Below are 22,919 nucleotides of genomic sequence, written 5' to 3' on the forward strand. Positions count from 1 at the left end.
CTTTCAATCAGAAGCAAAGTAGGTTTTACACCAGCATCACCCAAGTAATGTGCTTTACATAACAGCCCCAATGCAGTGGATAAAGTGACATTTTCAGCTCTATCATAACATTTGGAGCACCATCAAATCTGTACTCCATTTTTGGCTGAAATATCACTGTGAGGTACTTGAGTATTGTTTCACAATTTACTCCTAATCTTTGGATCACATGTTTCTGTCTTATTCCAAACAATTTTGTCTATAATTGTAACCTCTAGAGATATTGTAGTTCTGAGATAAAGTAAAATACTACATATTTCACATGTGAATTCTGTACATGAAAGCTCTAAATACAGCAGTCTCAATAACTGTGCCAACCTTTTTACTACTGCCCATGCTTTGTGTTTGATCTCCCCTGAGAATCGCCTGGTTCCTAACCTAATTTGTAATATAGACAAGAAAGAAGACTGCCTTTTGTTGTGGCCTTCCAAAACAAATGATCTCAGGTCCTAACTTATATTTCTGAGATGCTTCACTTTAATTATTAAAGCAAATAGGTCAGTTTGATAATATATTTATGTTTCCCAGTTTCTTTTTCTGCCTGCCAAAATATTATTGGTTCATTAAAATTAGATTAAATGTGAATAATATAACAATGTCACAGCTAATAATTTTATATTGGCAGTTGTATTTCTATATTTCTTTAAACCTGATAAAGTAGTTTTTCTATACAAGTTGATTGTTTTTTGTTTTTGAAGGGCAACTAAGTAAAGTTTATTGAAAATTAAAGAAATGTCTCCCTGAAACTGGAAGAGGGCTAAAGCCCAATTTCCCCCAAATTCACTGCTCTTAGACACCAAAATAAATATGTATCTACCTAAATCTTTCACATATGTTTTTAATGCATTATTTCCCACTCAAGTTTGGCCTATGCTCAGATCCACTCACTGGGTTCAGAATAAGTGGTAGAAATGGCATGAAAAATCTATTGTTAGTTCCTCTTCTAAACAAGACAAAGCCGAAAAGTAGACCTGGAGCCTTGGACCCCTTAAAATTGTCTTTATGTGTTTAGACTTGGAGAGGGAAGTTGTTACACAGACTTCTTAAGCGGACTCATTTTGTATCTTTTTCTTTCCTTTTGTTTGTTTTTCTAGATAGGGTTTCTCCCGGTACCAACCAGCCCTGGCTGATCAGGCTGGCCTCTAGCTCAAGAGATTCACCTAACTCTGTCTCCTGAGTGCTGGCTTTAAATGTGTATACCACTATTCCTAGCTACTTATTTTGTATTTTTTAAGTCTATTTTGTGTGACTCTTTGTTGTAGATTTAGTTTGATGTTTGCGTTATGTTAATTGGGTTCCCCAAATTGGAGGAGAATCCTGCATGTAAGACGTTGAGGGTTCCTGCCTCCAGTTGGTTTCCATTGGTAAATAAAGTTGCCAGGGGTCAATAGCTGGGCAGAGAGACAGAGGCAGGACTTTATGATTCATGGGCAAGGGGACTGAAAGAGGAAGGTGATTGAGAACCGTCATGCTGGGAAAGGAGAAGGACCAGGCCGGAGAGTGCAGAAGGGAGAGCATAGCAGTCACGTAAGAGGCGGGGAAGAGTGGCCTCAGGTCTCCCTCTCACACTGGGTCTAGGGCAACAATGATGGAATATAGATTTTGGGACAGGGGGTGTTATCCACGTGGTTGTTTGGGAGTGGCCCATTGAGCTGATTAAGGCATATTAAATATAAGGCCGTGTGTGTGTGTGTGTGTGTGTGTGTGTGTGTGTGTGTGTGTGTGTGCATGTTTCCTTCGGGAATCCAGAACACTGGGGTGAGCAGTGAGGAACTTGAGCAGCTGCCACTGCCAGGGGTGATTTGAGGAGAATTAATCAACTCCTGCAACAACTCTTGAAAATGTTGTCTCGGTCTTCTCACTCCATGTTTATTAGTCTTATTTCAGTGTTAGTTTCTGATCATTCTTCTTTGAGTCCAGTTCCTTCTCTGAGTTGATAAAAATTTCACTGGGTACCCAATGTTTGTACAAGTGGAAGTCATGAGAGATTTTGCAGGGATTGTGTAAGCCTCTTCAGGAGAATGCACACGACACCGTGACCAACAGAATTTAGCTAAATGCAGATATGAAGAAACCGCCTCCAGTCTCCAGCTCTCAGCAGACATGTGGATGTTAGAAGCAAATGGGAGGACATTTGAGAACTTTTTCTCTATAATTTTTCATCTATATGTTCTTCTTTTAAAAGTACATTTTAACTTATTTTAAAGTTTATGTGTGGGCTGGAGAGATGGCTCAGTGGTTAAGAGCACTGACTGCTTTTCCGAAGGTCCTGAGTTCAAATCCCAGCAACCACATGGTGGCTCACAACCATCTGTAATGAGATCTGACACCCTTTTCTGGTGCATCTGAAGACAGCTACAGTGTACTTAGATGTAATAAAGAAATCTTTTTTTAAAAAATGTTTAAAAAAGTTATTTGTGTTTTTGTGTGTACAAGCGTGTTTGTTCATATGGGTGAATCTGTTTGTGTGGGTGCATGTATGTATAGTATGTTTGGAGCTAGCCTTAGATGTCATTCCTCTGAAGTTATGTATTAGCTTAGCACTGGGATTTAGTAAGTCTTTGATACCACACACTCCTCCCCCCTTTAAAAACCAAATCAAATCAAATCAAATCAAAACAAAACAAAACAAAACAAAACAAAACAAAACAAAACGTGGGGTTGCGGACCCTAACTCAGGTCCTCATGTTTGTGTAAAGAAGCACTTTACCCCCATACTGTCACTTAAACTTTGCCAGGAACCATTAGGGATGTGGCTACTAAAAGCTATTCTAAAATGACAACTCAGTTAGCTGAAAGGTTACACAGAAGGTAGATTGAACTGGCCACACTGTCACCAGCCCTGGACATGGGATCTGAGCCAAAGCAGTAAGACCAAGTTCTTGGTGACCTCAGCCATCTGACCTGCTTTTTCTTCATTATTGACTCCTCACATCTGTTTCCTGACATCAGCTGCCTTATAAAAAGAAACACCAGCTCCACTTTTTAAATTTTGGAAAATGTCCAGTTGTGTCACATCAGCAAAGGCTGAGGTGAGAAATAAAGTCTTCGGAAATTACATTTTCAGTGAATATTTGCTGACCCAGGACTGTGGCTAGTTTTCTACAGCTATGGTAAAAAAAAGATTTTGCTTCTGTTTATTTTTGTTCAAGTTTCTGTTGACCGCTGTTAGAATTCAAAGCCAAACTTTGTAATTCTACAGTTCAATGTGGGGAAATTAAAAACAAACAAACAAACCAACAAAGGTGAAAGAAAACAAGGTTGAAAGTAAGAAACTAGGAAAAGGTTATAGCAGGTTAGCTAAGAGCAGGCCAGACATCAGCTACTCATCTTTCTGTAGGGGCCCAAGGTAGAACTTTTGCTTAGGTTTGAGTCTGGGGAGATTTACCTCTTACCTCAGAATTCTTTTTCCTGGCTGGTGGTGTCATCTTTCAGGCTACAGGCTACAGCTGGGACTTAGTCTAAAATATTACTGCTGTCCTCCAATGATGGTCTCCAGTCTCCTTGCAATGCTTTGTGCAACTTTTCTAACTCACAAACATCTTAGAGAGCCCCGGCTCCTTGGGTATGTGACTCTAAATCCTCTCTGTTTGGGCTGTGTTGAATGTGGGTAAGCAGTCCTCCTCCCCACACCCCTGCCAGGAATCCTGGAGAACATCTTCATATGGAAAGGCTCAAGAAGTAAATAAAGCAAGGCCCAGAAAGTTTTTGAAGTTAAAGAAATTCACAAGACCCTCACTTCTACAAGGTTTTATGTATAGTAAAACCTTGCTACAGATAGAGGAGACTGATTAGCCAAACTGTGTGAAGGTTGTTTGGGTAGCTTCAGGGATGCAGCTCTCATTCCACTTGTCACGATGCTGGAGTGTACTTTGTGGTGGTAAGCATTTAATCTTAGTCAGGGGTTTCTACCCCACCTTTGATCATTCACTTCCCAGGTAAAAGATACAAAACCATTATATTTATAGTAAGTCTTTAAAGCACTAGAGCTGGACAGATATTAACCTTCTAAACTATTAGTATCTACTTTCCTATAAATAACCCCTAGTTATAACTTGCATGTTTCATCTGGGCCACTCTTAACTCCAATTGTCCAGCCCTCCTAGCCATGTTTTCATGACTCACCTACCCCATGGTATCTTCTCCTCTCTCCCTCTTCTCTCTCTTTTCTCTTTGTGGTCTCCTCAGACCCCCAAGCCCAGAACCAAAGCCTTATCTACCACTCTTCTACCCAGCTTAAGCAAAAGTGATAGGTAACTCCTCTTAACACATCCACTGCTGCCATGTGGTAGAACAGCTGTGATGACCCACAGGAGATCTTAGCCTACAGTTATGGCAACAAAATCAACAAAAATATACAGAAGATACCTAGTTCTGAATGTAATTGGGTTGTTAACTGGATCTCTGAAGGAATTTCACAAAACCCTCCCCTGACTCTCCCTGATACTCCAACCTTTCCCAGCTTCGTGTAGGCAAGTACTAACTCTAAGAAGCACGATGTTGACGGAGGGTGGGTCTTTTGGGGGATATAGCTGTCTGTGGGTTGCCCCTGCTCCTGTAAGTAATCCTAATAGCTTAATACTCATTAAATTTATTTTAAAAATGGAGGGAGCAGCATCTTTAATCTGTTAGGCCTTTCCTACTTTGGGGTGAAGAAACATGCAGGATGGGCATGGTAATTCAGCAAATGACCAAAGAACTTATCTTCTGCTGTGGTGAAAGCAACTCATTCTGTTTCGTAGACTCTACAAACACACAAGCAACACATTTAGAGGAAACTTTGTTAAGTAGTCTTAACCAGTCTCCAATAAACACTATCTGGTTGCAGTCATTTTACTTGGCTTCCGAGGAAATAACTGGAAGCAACCATCTAAACGCTTCCTTCTTTGGATGCTAACTCATAATGGTCCCCAAATCTGTCTTGGTGCACTTTTCATTTAGATTGGGAACTGTGTAAACTTTAGATTGATAGATAACTGTTTAAGTAGTATAAGCAGTTTTTCCTCTAAGAAATACTTACGTTCCTCTGGTTTGGCATTTAAATTTGTTAGCAAAACTAGATATAATAATCCTCAGCCTCGGGGTTCTGACCGTCTAGTAGGGACACATGACAACAAAGTAAATGTGAAGTTGTCCCAGCCACTGGGCCGCCAAAGTAGAAAGGTTAAATTTATGCTCCCACTGAGAGCTTTGGTAAGTACAGGGGTAGAGGGAATGCGCCATAGGCGGAGCGTGAGGAGATGCTCTGTGCCAAGGACGGATCTGGTACTAACTCTGACCCTGGAACAGATCTGCACCAGGAGGGCGCCTCGCCCACGTGCTCCCAACCGTCGCCTCCGCATCCGGGCACAGGAGCAACCAACGGTCCTGGGTCCTGAACCGTTGGGGTGAAAACAGCTCTGCAGCAGCTCCTCTGAACAGCTGTGGGCAACATGATCTCCTCCAAGGTGGCGCCCGGAGAGGAGGAGCAGGGGGAGTCACCGTCCAAGGTGGAGCTCGGAGAGGCGGAGGAGCAGCGGGAGGCACCGTTGGAAGGCCAACTGGAAGCCGTGCCACTTGATGAGGCGGGCCCTAGCTGGACCACCGGGCCGCCACTGGAGCGCTTGCCACCGCTGGGTCAGGAGGCACCTCCGCCGCGTCGCTGCCACACCAACTGCTTGGAAGCACCGCTGTCGCGGGGCTTCCAACGCTTTGGCGCCACAGTGGGCGCGAACCCCTGGCTGTTTTTGCTCGGGCCTGCACTGCTGACGGCCTCCCTGGGCACCGGTCTCATTTTCCTACCCAAGGAAAAGGAGAACCTGGAGGAGCAGTACACACCGATTGGCAGCCCAGCCAAGGCAGAGCGGCGTTTTGTGCAGGGTCATTTCAGTACCAATGACACTTACCGCTTCTCTGCCTCCAGGACCAGCTCCGAGACCAACTTTGCATCCATCTTGGTGGTGTCCCTCGCCAACTCACTGCTGGAGCCAGAAATATTCAAAGAGGTGAGCAAGCTGGACCAGGCGGTGCAGGCGCTGAAAGTTGTCCAGGAAAATGGAACGCAGATTCTATACCAAGAGGTGTGTGCCAAGTACAAGACGCTGTGCGTGCCGCCCAACCCTCTGCTGTTTTCCTGGCAGCATAACTCGTCGTTGAACCTGTCGGACCTCACCTTCCCTATCCACAACACGCCCACCCAGCTCATCTACTTAGCGGGCTTCTTTGGGGGAAATGTTTTGGGTCAAATGACTGGAAAAAGTCAACGACTCGTGGAGTCCCGAGCAATGAGACTACTGTACTACCTCAAGACGGAGGACCCCGAAGACAGTGAACGTAGCCAGGCATGGCTGACTCACTTTCTTGACCATTTTAATGACATGAAGAGCAGTCTGACCCTGGAAGAGATAGAGGTATTCTGGAGGTTAGGGTTTGCAAGGGGGGCCACTAAGGGCAGAGACAAAGTGACCTTTGCATTTAAGCTGGGAATGCTGTACTGTGCTTAGAGTGAAAACCTATTGGAACACAGATGGCGCCAGAGATCATAAATGTGTTGGCATCTTTCTGGTCTCTACACAAATCCTGTGTCTGTAATTCCATTTCGTATAGAAACTGATTTTCACATTTGCTGTAGGGTTTGGTTTTCTAATTAAGTCACTTGAAAATTACTTCTTTTAGTGACCCCTCCTCTTATTCCTAGGAGTCCTTAAAGCCTGTTTGTATCTAACGAAATGAAAGACAAAACTTTCAAGGTCTGTCATGCTATTTTAGAAGACAGATAGCTAGCTCAGCCTTTTTCAGGGTAGTTATAGATAAGAAACCTAGCTTAGTGTTGAAGTACATATTGTCTGATAAATCTCTGGGCCAGCAATCCCAAAATATAACCCCAGTGAAAGTGAATGCTTACTGAAAGCCCAGTGTTTCCTAAAGAGATACTGATATTAAAATATGAGAAGATGGCAATCTAACAAGATTTATAAAATGCCACACGTTCCACAGTTGTGAAGGAGGGCAGGGTTTCACAGTTGTTTGCATTTTGAAGGAGACATTGGAAAGCATGCTGCAGATTTTATGTGAAGAGGCAATTGTTCCACTTTTTACAGTGTGCCCATCAACAGGCTGAAGCATCCAGTAGTGCCCGTGCTTTGACAGAATCCGTAACCTGACTTTATTTCCCGGGCGTGTTTTTTTGTTGCAGGTGGTCTACTTTTCATCCCTTTCCAGGCAGCTGGAGTTTGAGGCAACCTCCAAGACCGTGATCCCCCTGTTTCACTTGGCATACATTTTAATCATACTCTTTGCAGTTGTATCATGCTCCAGGTAAAACTCTCACTTTTTTTAACTTCTTACTTCATAATAATATTGTGATAGAACATATACACCTTGCAATATTTTATTTTAAGTGAACAATTTGGTAATATTAACTATATCCATCCTGTTTATCCAACACTAGTATCTGCTTCACAAGGTTTTCCCATCCCTCTTAACAGCGGCTCCATGTTCATTATGCAATACCTGCTTATCCCTCTCCAGAGACCCAGACAAACTTTAGTCTACTTCATACCTCTGATTTTGCTGACTTTACCCTTCTGCTCTTTATAGGTTACTCGGTCTAAGGCATTTTGCTATTGAAAGCAGAAAAGACGAAGAAACTTCTGTCAGCTTTAGTTCTTATTTTCTTTCCTAGTTTTACAGATTTCAAATTATTAAATTTTTTCTCTTTTAAAAAAGTAGGAATCTATTGTCATATATTTGCCTTGTCACTTCATTCCATAAGTTACAGTGTTGTATAAGTTACTTTCCTGTAGTTACTTTCCATGTGATAGAAACCACGACTAAAAGAAACTTAAGAAAGATTTCACTTGGCTTGTTTCTTGAGGGATACAGTTGATCATGGAGCAGGTGTCTGGATGACCACATTCCATCCACACATAAGAAACAGAGACAAGAAGATGTGGAGTGATGCTACAGACCCTCAGAGCTGGGCCCCAGTGACACACTTTTTCTAGCAAGGCTCTACCACCTAACCCTTACATAACTTCTTCAAAACAGTACCAAGTGTTGAGGAACCGAGGACCAAGTACTCAAACACATAAGCCCATGGGGGGACTTATTTCATTCTAACTAACACTTTCCGTCCCCAGTCCCAAAAGGCTCATGATGCATCTAGTCCAACTTTAAACATTCCCACAGTAGTAGCTAGGTTAAATGGTTCAGCAGTTAAGAGACTTGCTGCTCTTGCAGAATACCTGGATGCAGTTCCCAGCACCCCACATGGTGGCCAACAACTGCCTGTAACTCCAGTTCTTGTTGGCCTGACCCTCCCTTCTCATCACTATAACTGTGGTACAAAATTATACACATAAAATAAAAATTACAAATCTTTTATTTAAAGTCCCTATAGTTTTAACTTTTAGCACTGTTAAAAAGTTAAAGCCTCTTCTGAGACTCAAGTTAACTTCTTAACTGTGGTTCCCTGTTAAAAAATAAATTATATCCTTCCCTTATAAAATGGGACTGAATACACATTACTCTTCCAAAAAGGAGGCATAGTGACATAGTGAGGAAACAGTAGAAGAGGGGAAGACTGAAACCCAGAAGTGCAAAGACAAACTTTATATGTCTGGTATCTGGAACTTCAGTTTCAATGGTCTTGATGCCTCAGCCATTATAGTCCCTCTCTTGGGCTTGTTCCATTCTCTATATGCAGTTCTCCTTGATATATGTCTTACGGTTTTGACATCTTCAACACGTTAAGGTCTCAATTACATTCTAGACTTCAGTTGGGCATGGTGGCACACGCCTTTGATTCCAGCACTTGGGAGGCAGAGGCAGGAGGATTTCTGAGTTTGAAGCCAGCCTGGTCTACAAAGTGAGTTCCAGGACAGCCAGGGCTACACAGAGAAACCCTGTCTCGAAAAAACAAACCAAACCAAACCAAACCAAAAAACATTCTAGACTTCACCTTTACAGCTTCACACAATGGTCTTTCAGGTACTCTGACCTTGGCATACATTGCTTGGCCTCAGTGGTTCTTTGATACTGTGGAGGAAAAGCAATGATCTTCTCAATTTTGTATCTTTCTTGTCTTCAAAACTGCTTATAGGTGGACAGTATTGTGAAGTTCAGCTGCCATTGTGAGATGGATCCTTGTATGTTTGCTTGGTTTCTTTCTTTTAATTGCTGATTTGCTTGCAAGTAAATTGTGTGCCTTAAACCTCTCTTGATGAAAACTTATTAGTTTTAGGTTTTGTGGTTTTTTAATATATTTTTTCTTAATTTTTTTTTACCTCAGTGTCATTTTAATTTGCATTTCCCTGATGACTCTGTCTAGCTCAGTACTCCATTTTTTCTTTTTTCTTTTTGTATTGGCTATTTTATTTATTTACCTTTCAAATGTTGTCCCCCTGCCTGGTCTCCCCTCTGCAAACTTCCGATCCCACCCCCCATTTGCCTCTAAATGTTATCTGGTTTATTAGAGTTTAACTTCTTGAGTCCTTTATATACTTTGGATATTAGTCCTCTGCCAGATGTAGGGTTAGTGAAGATCTTTCCCCAATCTGTAGGCTGCTGTTTTGTCCTACGATCAGTGTCCTTTACCTTACAAGGAGCTCTTCAGTTTCCCATTATCAATTGTTGATCTTAGCACCTGAGCCATTAGTGTTCTGTTCAGGAAATGGTGTCTCCTGTACCAATTCGTTCAAGGCTATTTCCCGCTTTCTCTTCTATGAGATTTAGTGTATCCAGTTTTATGTTTATCTACTTGGACTTGAATTTTGTGCAGGGTGATTAATATGAGTATATGAGCATTCTACATGCAGACATCTAGTTAGACCAGCACCATTTGTTGAAGATGCTTTCTGTTTTTCATTGCATGATTTTGGCTTCTTTGTCAAAAACCAAGTGTCCATAGGTATGTGGGCTTATTTCTGGGAGGATCAACAGAGTCAACTAACCTGGACCTCTGGGAGCTCTCAGAAACTGAGCCACCAACCAAAGAACACACATGGGCTAGAATGAGGTTCCTGGCACATTTGCAGCAGATGTGTAGCTCAGTCTCCATGTGGGCCCCTCAATAACTAGAGCAAAGGCTCTCCCTAAAGCTGTAGCCTGATTATGGTATTCGTTCCCCAACAGGGCTGCCTTGTCTGGCATTAGTGAGAGAGGATGCACCTAATCTGGCAGAGACTTGACATGCCAGAGTGGGGGTATACCCAGGAGGAGCCCCACCCTCTCAGAGGAGAAGGGGAGGAGGAATGGGGGAGAGTCTTGCTGAAGGAAGGACCAGGAGGGGGGCAGTGCTTGAGAGGTAAATAAATAAATAAAATGAGAAGTGGCATATTGGACAAAAGATATTTAAATAAATATATTGATGAAATAAGTTAGTGAATTTTAAAAGAATTTTTTTATTTCTTGTATATGGGTGTTTTGCTTGCATGTATGCCAATGTGCTGTATACATTACTGGTGCATGGAGGACAGAAGATGGTGGTGGATCACCTAATGATGAGCCACTATGTGGATGCTGGGAACCAAACACTGGACCACTGGAAGAACCACTAGTGCTCGTAACTGTTGAGCCATTTCTCCAGCATCTTTTAAAACTTCTTTAAGAAAGAGGTTTTTTTGTTTTTTGGGGGGTTTTTTAGGTCTGAATAGCTACTAAGTCCTTCACTATGAATTTTCTTGAAGATTATTCTGTGTTAGTTTTTATTTTCCTTCATATTTACCTGTTCATTCACTAGCTGACATGTTTTCAGCCCCATTTTAATTTTCTGGAACTCCTATTGATCATGCATTTTACACTGCCCCAAATAACCTTGTTAACTGAAACATCATTTGTGTGGTTATTGTATGACATTATTTTCTTGGGAAGACACAACACATATCTATCCACCCAGAAGGGAAACACAACAGATCAAAGTAATGATTGCAACAGAGTTAGTTTGTTGATGTAATAAGTTTTTAAATGGGATTCCTAAAAGGAGTATGGGTTAGGGGTACTTATAGGAGCAGGGATGACTCAAAAAGAATATCTGCATCACCAGAAAGCACAGCTTAACATGGGTGATGATTTATGAAAAACCCATCCTAGAGTTCTCTGTAAACTCCGCTGGGCAGACTGAGGATCTCTCAGTGGCTTGGCTATCCAGGCTCCTCCTAGCAGGTCTATGGCTCCTCCAGGCTCCTCCTAGCAGGTCTATGGTTCCTCCAGGCTCCTCCTAGCAGGTCTATGGTTCCTCCAGGATCCTGCTAGCAGGTCTCTGAGATGCTGCAAGGTTTTGCTTTCCCAGATAATTCTGGACTGCAGCCTCCTTACTGGAATGAGAACAGGTAAAAAACTCCTTTTGGAATGTGATCAACGTCATTGAATTCCTAGTTTTCATCCTCACATTTAGGGTCCTCACCTGTTTTCTTTTCCTTATAATATATTTGTAAGTGTAGGTATCAGTCATTGTTTTGAAGCAATTTCTAGCCTTAAAACAATATGGAAGCCACCATCTTAAGTTCTTATTTTTCCCTCTAAATTTACAGGTTGGACTGTATAAGAAACAAGATGTGTGTTGCAGTCTTTGGAGTGTTTTCTGTTGCCATGTCAGTGGTGAGTGGCTTTGGCCTGATGCTGCACCTTGGGGTCCCATTTGTGATCATAGTTGCAAATTCACCATTTCTTATTCTTGGTGAGTAAAAAAAATTACGAGGCTGTGTTAAATTTGTAGATATGTTCAGTGGATAAGGAAATGTCTTTTGTTTAGCTGGCTCAAACAACAGAAAGTATAAATTATTTGTCTTAAGAATTGGAAAATATAGTACCCTAGACAAATAGAGGAAAGAAATATGGCCATTAGTTCACACATAGAAAACAAAATAGAAACCCCTGAAAATACAAGAAGAAATATTTTGTATCAAGGGATACACATTAATCTAAAAAACAAAGACAAAACAAAAAAGTGTTCTTTTTTTCTTGATTCATCAAAACAAGTGAGATCATTTTGGGATGTTGTGTAAATGAGCATTCTCTAGAGCCTGCTGTAGGAAAAGTATAAATTGGTTTTCTTTTTCTTTTTTTAAAGATTTATTTATTATTATAAATAAGTACACTGTAGCTGTCAGATGCACCAGATGATGGCATCAGATCTCATAACGGTTGGTTGTGAGCCACCATGTGGTTGCTGGGATTTGAACTCCGGACCTTTGGAAGATCAGGCAGTGCTCTTACCTGCTGAGCCATCTCGCCAGCCCTAAATTGGTTTTCATTCCCCCAAGTTTGTAGCAAATCAAAGAACTTAAAAAGGGAGAGCTATAGACAAGGAATTTCACTTCTATAAAATTTATCTGATAACTGTAATTGATCATAAATAAAATAAATAGGTTTATTTTAGTGTGTTTTGAATAAGAAAATATTGAAAGCAACTTGATCCCATATCAATATGGAGCTTGTCAAATCAAACATATTAAAACATTGAAACCATATTTAACCTTTAAAAAATACAAATGTAATTAAATGAAAATTTCTCATTATAAAACAAGATACTCCCCTCCTCCCCTCGGCAATGAGCAAAGAGGCACCTTGGTGGCCGTGGTGTTCTTATCTCAGTCAGAGGCAGAGCAGATGGCAATCCTCTGTTCATCCTAGCTTGATGTCTGGCTTGGTGGCCAAAGCTGTTTTATGCCTAGGACACATAAAACTCAAATCAAATCCTGGCAGCACTGTGGAAGGAGGAAGACAGACCTGCATTCAGCCATGCCATCCAAAGACCTGCCCTCTGGTGCACCTCACAGGCAGGCCATAGACATCACTTACTGGAAGATGTCACCCAGGAGCTCGCCAGCCATGTGGCCAGCCTGTAGCAGGAGCCACCACAATGTGCAAGTGTGTGGTGGGCAGATGAGAGAGAGAAGTGGGGCAGCTTGAGTGTTATGAAGAGAGGTGGATCTGGAGATTGAGGGTGGAGAGGAATAGCCTGTTGGGAGTGGCCAACCCTGCCACCAGGGGCCATCATGAAGTCCCAGCCCAAGCTGCTGCTGTGGGCCATGTCTGGGTCCTTGCTTATGCATCAGCAGGGGTCAGTGTCAATGTCCATGGCTCACTTACAACTAGAGAACATGGGGGTATCCCTGGTCATGGCAACCACTGGGAGCTACATGGATGTCCAGGGGCTATGCAGAACTGGCCCTGCCCCTCACTGGCTGCAGTGTTCTGGATAGCTGGTTCCATGTCTCACCAGCTGCAGCACTTGGGAGAGTGGGCCTGCAGGGTACCTCACCCAGGCAGCACAGTGGAGCCGACTCTGATAGCAGGAGTTTGGGTGAGTCGGCCCCAAGGGTTTGAGTGTGGGAGAGCTGACTCTAGGATGCATCTGCTATGTGGTAGCACAGAGGTGATACCCCTCCCACTTCCCACCCCAACCCTATTCCACCTTCTGCAGTTGTGAAAGCTACCCATAGGCTTATTAGTGTGGGAGAACTAGCCCTGCTCCTTACCAGCTGTAACCCTTAGGTGAGTGGGCCCTGTACCTTGCCTGGGTGCTTAATGAAGCTGGCCCTGATGGTAAGGGCACAGATGAGCCAAACCTGAGGGCTTGGGAGCTGGAGAGCTGGTCCAGCTCCTTACAGGCTGCAGCACTTGGGAAGGTGGGCCCTGTGCCTTGATTGGGCAGCAGAATGGAGCTGGCCCTGGAGGCAGGGGTGCAGGTGGGGCCAACCTCAAGGGCATATGAACAGGAGAACTGTCCTGTCTACTACTGATGTAGCATTGGGTGGCCTAGCAGGAGCAGCATTGTGTGCTGGAGAGCTCACAATGGTGGTATGGTTAAGGAAGAACTGGCACACTGACTATTAACTCAGCTACCACCCAGGGCTCTGAGTTGGCACATCCCCAAATTATCATCTATAAGTGGTTGGAATGCCTGAAAGTGCCAGTCCTGCTGATCCAAAGCTGCAGGATCTCCATGACACAGGGCAACAGCAGGACAACTGGGAGGAAGCCTGGTGAGAAGGCAGCATTGATTGTGTTACTGGAGCCAGAGACCTCAAACCAGACCAATGAGTTGTTGCAATGAAAGTTTAAAAGTGAAAAATGTGTGGACAGAGGGATATATTGTGAGACACACTGTGACACACTACAGATTCCATGATGATATGTTTTTTATGATTTGTTTTTTGTTTGTTTTTGTGTTTTTTAATTGGGTGTGTATGTGAAAGGCCAAAGGGCAGATATGAAGGAATGGGGAGATGAGCAAGAATGGGGTACATGATATAGAACAAAGAATAAAAGTTAAACAAAAATAAAATATTTACATAGAGCAAATTCTAGATGAAATTTTTAAGAAGTTTTTCAGGGTTATCCTTGACAGGGAGATTGTAGGGTTTTTTTATGCTGTTTTTAGAATTTAAGAGTAAGCCTACACACACAAATACACATTTGAGAGAAATAATGTTTTCCCTGTAGATAGTAAATGGGTTTATATTGTACATCAACTTAACCTTGTTTTTAAGAATACATCCTCATGTTTGTACACGCAGCTAGTGTGCCCACAGTTATAGTTGTTGGTTTTCCTCCCAGCTGCTTTGTGCCCTGAGATCATGACTCTGAGACTGAATATTTCATGAATAAGCGCTTAGGCCATAAGCTTTGGCTCCCTTCCCTGAGCAGTTCATATCTCAATAATCCAGTCCACTCTACTCTACTTTCTACCAATGGTTAGTCACCTCTTCTCAGGTTTATGTGTCAGTCTCTTCCAGTGTTTGGAATCTCCCATGCCTGACTATTTCCCAGAATCCCTCACCCTCTCTGCTGGAACTCCCACCTCCTATTTCCTGCCTCAGCTCATTGGCCATAGGTTTTTTATTGAAATGTGATGCTTCTATACAGTTCAAGAGTCTCTCTTTCTCCACAGTCATCAATAACTATAGTTAAGGGGGATGTGTTTACTGCAAGTCAGTCTGTAATCACTGTATTTGTACAGTTTGTATCTACAGGAGTGTGTGTATAGATTTGTATATGTGATTCCAGCAACTTAAGAACTGTGAGGAGAATTTCTGAATAAAATTCTATGAGTAATAAAGTCAGTTCTTAAACATCTAAGAGACCGATGCATTCCATTCTTGGTCCTCAGTGTCTCTAATTGTTCCCTTTGTTCAGCTGGAGACTTGAGAGGTGCTAGTCCTGGGGCGCCACTATACAGTTTATGACAATCCCTCTATCTTTGTGCAAGTTTTGGATCTTTCTCCCTCCATCATGTACATGAATATCTGAACTACAGGCCAGCTTGTGATTCCAAGTATCTCCCACCTTAACTTGTAATCTATGAAAAAGAAGTAGAGATCAACATTGCAGTTCCAAGACTTACTGTAAATACACATGGGAATAAAAGCACACACAAGTGCAAGCAGACCCAGCTGTAGTGTCAAGTGAATTCATTGCAGCAGGATTGGACTGTCTAGTCTCCTTCCTTTTCTGTCTCCATTCTTTTTTTTTTTTTTTGACATTATTAATGTCAAAGCTCTCAAACACTCTTCAGTTTTGTTTTAAGCCAATCATGAAATTGCATCATGGAAAGGATTCAGAAGATTTGAATTTTGCACACCCCTCTCATCTCAGGACCAGTGAAACATTGTGTCTACCACATAATGGGGGCCAAATAGGGGCAAGTGGGGATGTAGCAGAATTTTCCTTGTCTGATTAATTTAACTATTAATACAACAAGAAGCCTGTGATTGGACAGGGAAAAGGGAGGCGGGGCTAAGAGTTGCAGATGCAGGGAGCAACACAGGAGAAAGAGAAAGAGGAAGATGGAGGGCAAACAGGATGATTCAGATTCTGCGTGGCTTTCAATAGTAGCAGGTAGCTATAATATCATATAGGGATAGAATAATTGCAGTAACTTGCCTAATCTAGATGGGCAGCTTGTATTATTAATTAGCTCTGAAATTATTGTGTGGGCACCTTGTGAATTGAGATTTTATTGATATATAAATCTGACTGATTAATTATAAGCTTCTAGAGTTTTGATTTACTGAGTTACTGGCATTTAGGACTGCTGACTGTAGGCAGTGGATAGCTAAGAAGGTAAGCAAACCGGAGAAGGGAAGACTGCCGACAGGGGATAGCCAAGAGGCAGAGGTGGTAAGACTGCAAGGCAGAGAGTAGCGTGGGAACTTGCAGAATTTTTAAAATATTTCCCATAACATGGGGATACTAGATTTGTGTGTATGCTTGGGTGTATTTCTATAAAGTAGGTGCTTTAATCCAAATGGCTTTTTTTTTAACATGGCCTGATGCTGCCTATAAACACACTTGCCAGTTTGCATTTCAAGTAACAGAATGTTTGATAGATGTATTTGTATACTGGTTGAAATGACTCATGTCATCAAAGATTGCTGATGCTGCTTCAACTAGTATGTAATGGATATCAGGTAGATGTCCTCATTTTATCATGAAGGCACCCTGGTTAAACAGTAGAGTATGCTGTGCACAGACAACAGGTATGTACAGAGCTGAGACTTCTTACAGAGGAATGAGTGAGAAATTCTGATCTAAGTCCAGAAACAGCCTGAACAAAAAGTGTTCAAGCAGTGATTTGCAAGGCAAGCAACTGAAAATGCTCCGGGTTTTAACTTGTATATTATTAATATATTTGAGGGCCTGTTCTTTTGTTCCAGGTGTTGGTGTTGATGACATGTTTATCATGATTTCTGCCTGGCAGAAGACCAGCCTCTCAGAGAGCATAAGAGAACGACTCTCCAATTCATATTCAAAGGTGGCAGTGTCTATTACAATCACCACCATCACCAATGTCCTTGCTTTCTATACAGGAATCACCAGCTCTTTCAGATCTGTACAGTATTTTTGCATCTATACAGGAACAACCCTGCTCTTTTGCTATTTTTATAGTATCACCTGTTTTGGAGCAGTTATGGCTCTGGATGGTAAAAGAGAAGTTGCATGGTCCCGCTGGCTGGAAAAGCCAGACCAAAAATATTCCTCACTTAAAAAGTCCTGCTGTGTCCCATTCGGTTCATTGATAGACAAACATGGAGAAGATAACCATCCAATGAATTTGTTCTTTAGAGATTATTTTGGTCCTTTTCTTACCACTTCCAAAGCCAAGTTTATTGTGGTGCTGCTATACATTTTCTATATCATAAGCAGTATATATGGGTGCTTCCAAGTGCAAGAAGGGTTAGATCTTCGGAACCTGGCAAGTGATGATTCCTATATCACCCCCTACTTCAATGTAGAGGAAGATTACTTTTCAGATTATGGTCCAAGAGTTATGGTCATTGTTACTGAAAGTGTTAACTACTGGGATAACGACGTAAGACAGAAACTGGACAAATGTATGACACAATTTGAAGAAAATGAGTATGTAGATAAAAATCTCACAGAGTTTTGGTTGGAGGCATATATGCAATACATGAATAGCAGCGGAAATAATCCTAATGACAAGAATACCTTTATGAATAATATTGCAGGCTTTTTACAATTTTTCCCCATTTTTACATATGATATTAATATCTCCTCATCAAATGAAATCACTTCTTCCCGAGGCTTTATCCAGATTGTAGATGTTTCATCCTCAAGCAATAAGAAAAGAATGTTATTAAAGTTACGAAGTATAGCTGAAAACTGTGAAGTTCCCTTAATGGTATATAACCAAGCATTCATATATTTTGATCAGTATGCTGCAATAATAGAAAACACTGTTCGAAATGTCATGATTGCATCAACAGCTATGTTCATTGTTTCCTTATTGTTAATTCCTCATCCAGTGTGTTCCCTGTGGGTCACTTTTGCTATTGCTTCTGTGATTGTGGGAGTGACAGGTTTTATGGCATTCTGGAATGTTAATCTTGATTCCATATCCATGATTAATCTTGTAATTTGTATAGGGTTTTCTTTTGATTTTTCTGCACACATCTCCTATGCATTTGTTTCCAGTACTGAGCCTTCAGTCAACAAAAAGTCTATTGAGGCATTATATCTGTTAGGTTATCCAGTGTTGCAAAGTGCAATTTCAACAATAATAGGGGTGTGTGTTTTATCTGCAGCTAAAGCTTACATTTTCAGGACATTTTTTAAGATTATGTTTCTTGTTATGTTTTTTGGGGCTGCCCATGGCCTGATTTTTATTCCTGTATTCTTAACCTTTTTTTGAAAGTTTGTTTGAATACACAGTAACAAATAACCCGAACCAGTTATACAATTCCTGATGGCCTGAATCCAGTCTGATTATAAAATGCACTAATTAAGATTGGTCAGTAGAAAAAGATAGAAATGAAATTAGAAAGGTGATTATGGGGTAAGAAGAAGCAGGGGTAGGGGTGAGAGGGAAGGGAGGGTAATGTAGGATATAAACAAGGCACATTGTATACATGTATGAAAATGTCTTAGTGAAAACCATTAACTTGTCCAATTGGTATATGCTAATAAAATAGAATTAATATATTACTGAAAGCACATAGAAAGTGTTAAAAATAAAAATAGCCACTGTCTACTTTAAAGACATTTCCTTGACTTGGAAGTCCCATTAAATTGTTCTTTAACATATTCTGAGAAAAATTAAAACTTCTTTACCAAATTAAGAAAAGTGTTATGTTTATTCTAATGTCTACAGTAAGTCTTCAATTATTTCCTTATTGCTGTAGTAAAGACCATGATCGAAATCACCTTTGTGGTGATGGTGGGAGGATGGGACTGGGAGGAGAGGAGGGAGAGGGGCATAGTTGAATGGTAAAGTGAATAAATTGCCTAGGGCCACGCAAGAGGAGTGACAGGGCTTTAGAACTCATAGATCTCACTAGGAGAGGCTGGCTCAGAGGACTAAGTGTTCTGAGGACTTCATGCTCTTATGCAGTTCTTCTGCTTGTTGCCTTCACTTCCCTCTTAATCTAAGAACTGTATGAAAACTCTTAAGGGGTTTCCAGCTCCTCTCTGGGCAGTATCTCTGGTACTAATAATAGTTGTTGACCTCTTTCAGGCATTGCTGCTGGAGCAGATTAATGATTCAATCACCGCCCTAGGAAAGAACTTGGAAGTGTAGCTTGTCAGAAATGACCACCACCCTTAGAAAGCATTTGGAAAAATAAAATTGTTGATGAAGCTAGGTTAAGACGTTTTTGATACTAGCTCTGATGTAGGAAATCTTATAGAGAAATTCATAGTTCAGAAAGGTACAGTTAAGCCAAGGACTTTTTAAGGTCAGGGAACAAGACCAATGGTAGCACTTGCTGACCTGACTCTCACTGAAGCTGGACTAGTTATGGTTGGTTGATTTCTTATACCCATGTACCAAAACAGCTCAGTCAAACAGGTTCTCCAGAGCAGTAGTGAGGATTAAAAAGAAAAAGGACAATTAGCAACAATGTAGCATGACCCCAGACAGCTCTGAGACTGAAGGCAGGTTTATTATTTTCCCAATCTGCTTTTATACCATTTTAACTACATGCAAGCCATAAGGGTAAGCAGTACAATAAACACAAATAGTCAAGGAACAAGCAAGGCAATAAGCAAAGTCCCATGATCACTCCTGTGATCACAGTTTCTTTCTTTCTTTTTTTTTAAAGAATTATTTGTGTATGAGTACACTGTAGCTGCCTTCAGACACACCAGAAGAGGGCATCAGATCTCATTAAAGATGGTTGTGAGCCACCATGTAGTTGCTGGGATTTGAACTCAGGACCTCTGGAAGAACAGTCACTGCCCTTAACCACTGAGCCATCTCTCCAGCCTGTGAGGCTTATCAGGATGACCAAGATATCTGAGCCTACTTCCCTGTCCTAGCCCAAAGTCATATTCATGCCTTGAAGCCTACTTGTTTGTTCTAGCCTAAAATCAGATTCCAACCTGAACTTACTTTCCTGTTCTAGCCTAAAATTAGATTTCTGCCTGAGCTTACTTCCTTGTCATGGCCTAAAATCAGATTCCTGTCTGAACCCCATTTCCTTGTCCTTGGCCAATGTCAGATTCCTGCCAAGTGACCCCCAAACTCTCTACAACCAATTTTTGCCATCAGCTTCCTGATATGATTTAATAAAACTTGCTGATGAGTAGATATACAGTCTGAGGATTTAAAGTTGATATTACTGATCTTCATATAAAAGTTTAGATTTGCGATTCTTTTAAGAGTCTTATGAGATTACTTTTAAAGATAAATAATATAATAATCCTTTGTTTGTAACCACAAATTGCTGCCTGCCAGTAAGAAAGTGGCTGAGAAAACTCCCTTGTTTGCTCACAGTGTTAATCTCTAGCAAGTTGCTTATGAGTGTACGTGGATTCTGAGGAATAATTTATTTTCTTTACCTATACTATGTAATGTTAATTTTTGTGAAGGTATTAGGGAGCACACTGTTTTTTCATAGTCATTCACTAGAAGAAAAATTCAGTTACATTTTAATCTTCTCCTGCTTGAAAGGTTTTTGTGGGATACATAAGCTATGGGAGAAAAAATAAAGTCTTTGGACCTTTGTTCCATCCACTGACTAGATATGTATGTGTGTGTGTGTGTGTGTGTGTGTGTGCATATGTTTACAAAGCATGAGGGTTCTATAGCTAAAAGACCTAGAATTTAATGTGATCTCTGATCAATAGCATAGAGGTCAGCTGGTCATAAAGTACTTGTGACATCTCCTCTAAGGATGGGTAACAGTGCAGGGAATAAAGAGTCTGGGTAAGGTAATTTGGGTATAGGTAGGTGAAGTTGGCCTCCACAGATAGCACTAGGTCATTAAGAAAATCCACTCTCAGCCTTTTGCAATTTATTTCCTTTATTGAGAAGAGGTCCCTGTGTGCTTGGCATTCCTGGTTTCCCTAATGATCTGTGCATACAAGAACCTTTGTGCCTGCAACAAAGTGTTGTACATCAAGGAGCGGATCTCCCCTGCAAGTAAAGTTAGCCTTGGGCAAAGATGAGCCCCATTTGGCTCCAATGCAACATTGTCAATCCTGAAGCCATATACGCACAACCAACAGAAATGGACCCAGACACTTTTATTCATATATTTGAGCATACTTATTCACACATACTTGACAAGAAATTGGCTGGCAAGAATTTGGAGAAAGGTGGAGATAGGACTGAAAAGGGGAAAGTGATGTAGTATCTTTTAACTAAGATGTATAAAAATAAATTTTAAATAAAAAGTAGCTAGAGAGATAGCTCAGCAGTTAAGAGCAGTTTGGTGTTGCTATTGAAGACCAAGGTTCCATCCCCAGAAATCACATAGTAGCTAAGCATTTGTTGGGCCTCCAGTCTTAGGCATCTACTGCCTTCTTCTGCCCTCTGTCGGTACTGCACACAGATACATGCAAGCAAACACCCATATGTATATATAATGAAAATGAATCTTAAAAAACCCAGAATTTTAGTGATGTCACAGCCCTGAGACAGGCAACATATTGCCAAAGCTAATTAAAATGAAGGCTTTCTGGTCCTGCACGGAAGCAGCTGTGGTCTTTCTCTGAGCCAGCCTGCTGAGAGGCTAGAGCAGCCTTCTTGTGAGGTTAGAATAACTCAGCAAACCTGTTGCTCTAAGAAAAGTGTCCAGATAGGCGAGTTTTCCTTGATGTTTTCTGAATTTGTGTTCTCTGTCCTTTGTATATGTGAAAATCGTTGCATTGATACATCTGTTAGATCATACATAAATCATGACAGCCAGCATTGACTCCTAAGCAATCTACTTTCACAGTGTCATTTGCTAGATTTTCAGCTAAGACCTTGTGGTACAAGGTGGACATTACAGAGGCATTTCTGGCCATCATATTTATGTATATATGTGTGTGCATGTGTGTGTGTGTGTGTGTGTGTGTGTGTGTGTGTGTGTCATATGTTTCTGCTGACTTTGAGCTAAGAATACCCTTAAATATCACTGCTTTGACATTGTGACCATGTTCAGGAGAGGATTTAGCTGAGCATGTGTGGGAGTAGCAATACCTATATGCAAGTGTATCTAGACTCCCTCAGTAAAATACCAGTGATCCCTTCTTTGAAGAAAGGCATTGCTTTGCAAACAATTCCCATGCTTTCTTTTCCTGCAACTAGAGGTGAGGGGAGAGATCTTTCTCAGTTCTTCTGTTTTGGCTGTGATGGCAATTCTTGGTAATCAAACTGACTACATGTGGAACTGACTAAAACTGAAAGATTTTGGATGCTGTGCAGGTTTTTTTTTTTTTTTTTTTTTTTTTTTTTGGTAATAGCTTTTGAGTTGGGAAATCCCTTCTTCAACATGGATTTTTTTAAGGCAATGAAATGTACCTTTACTCTAGGCCACAGCTTCTGGTAGCAACCTATATGTAAAGAGGACATTCAGTGTAGTAGCTCTTTCTCTCTGTCTGCTTGTTCTACATCTGGTTAGCAAGTTTTTAGTTGTTGTGGTAGTGGTGGTGGGAGGTTATTTTGTTTTACTGGCATTAGAACCCACTTCCTTGGAATTCTCATAGATACTGAAGACTGAGACACACAGCAACATGTATGTACTTAGCAGCCACTACTGGATTCTACAACTTCCCATTGGTAGACAGCCATTGTTGGACTAGTTAGATCACAGCCTGTGAACTATTCTAGTAAATCCATTTTCTGCGCACACAGATTTATTTTATCAATTCTGTTCATCTAGAGAAGCTTCACTAATACTGTTGTGGGGTTTTTTGTTTGTTTGTTTTTTACCTTCCCACGGAGGATGTTGTGCCAGCGGACAGTAATGCTCCCCAGTGTTTTTCATGTTTCCTGCTTTCCTCCCAGACTTGTCTCATACCCACCAGGTGAGAAATAGCTGCAGTTTACCCGAACCCAGCATGAAGCTACTAAACAAAACTCCTTTCCTAAAATCTCTTTAACTGTTAATATTCTGGGCACCCTTCCACCTGTCGGACCAACTCCCACTGCAAGTTGGGTAAGGGGGCTA

At 41.3% G+C, this 22,919-nt stretch overlaps 1 protein-coding gene and 1 non-coding gene across 3 annotated transcripts; both read left to right on the forward strand.

The window, feature by feature from the left end:
- The first annotated feature begins 5,386 nt into the window (after window positions 1–5,386).
- On the forward strand, window positions 5,387–18,607 carry Ptchd3 (patched domain containing 3). 2 transcript variants are annotated; one of them, NM_029049.1, is made up of 4 exons: window positions 5,387–6,428; window positions 7,214–7,335; window positions 11,550–11,695; window positions 16,680–18,607. In NM_029049.1, the coding sequence occupies exons 1-4, from the start codon at window positions 5,472–5,474 to the stop codon at window positions 18,173–18,175; spliced, it is 2,721 nt and encodes a 906-aa protein (NP_083325.1). In that variant the 5' UTR covers window positions 5,387–5,471; the 3' UTR covers window positions 18,176–18,607. The 2 variants fall into 2 exon arrangements, with proteins under 2 accessions (NP_083325.1, XP_006534446.1); XM_006534383.4 differs by lacking the exon at window positions 16,680–18,607 and adding an exon at window positions 15,160–15,478 and having other exon boundaries at window positions 5,393–6,428.
- Window positions 12,559–12,701, forward strand: LOC115487895. Its single transcript, XR_003949923.1, has one exon. It is a non-coding gene; the product is annotated as a small nucleolar RNA SNORA48 (small nucleolar RNA).
- Window positions 18,608–22,919: the final 4,312 nt, after the last annotated feature.

Source organism: Mus musculus, chromosome 11, assembly GCF_000001635.26.
Source record: "Mus musculus strain C57BL/6J chromosome 11, GRCm38.p6 C57BL/6J".
Classification (NCBI taxonomy): Eukaryota; Metazoa; Chordata; class Mammalia; order Rodentia; family Muridae; genus Mus; species Mus musculus.

Excerpts from the sequence above, each read along its gene's own strand:
- Ptchd3 (NM_029049.1), top strand. The coding sequence starts at position 5,472 with ATGATCTCCTCCAAGGTGGCGCCCGGAGAGGAGGAGCAGGGGGAGTCA. Across the intron at positions 6,429-7,213 it reads TGACCCTGGAAGAGATAGAG|GTGGTCTACTTTTCATCCCT; the intron begins GTATTCTGGAGG and ends TTTTTGTTGCAG. Across the intron at positions 11,696-16,679 it reads TTCACCATTTCTTATTCTTG|GTGTTGGTGTTGATGACATG; the intron begins GTGAGTAAAAAA and ends CTTTTGTTCCAG.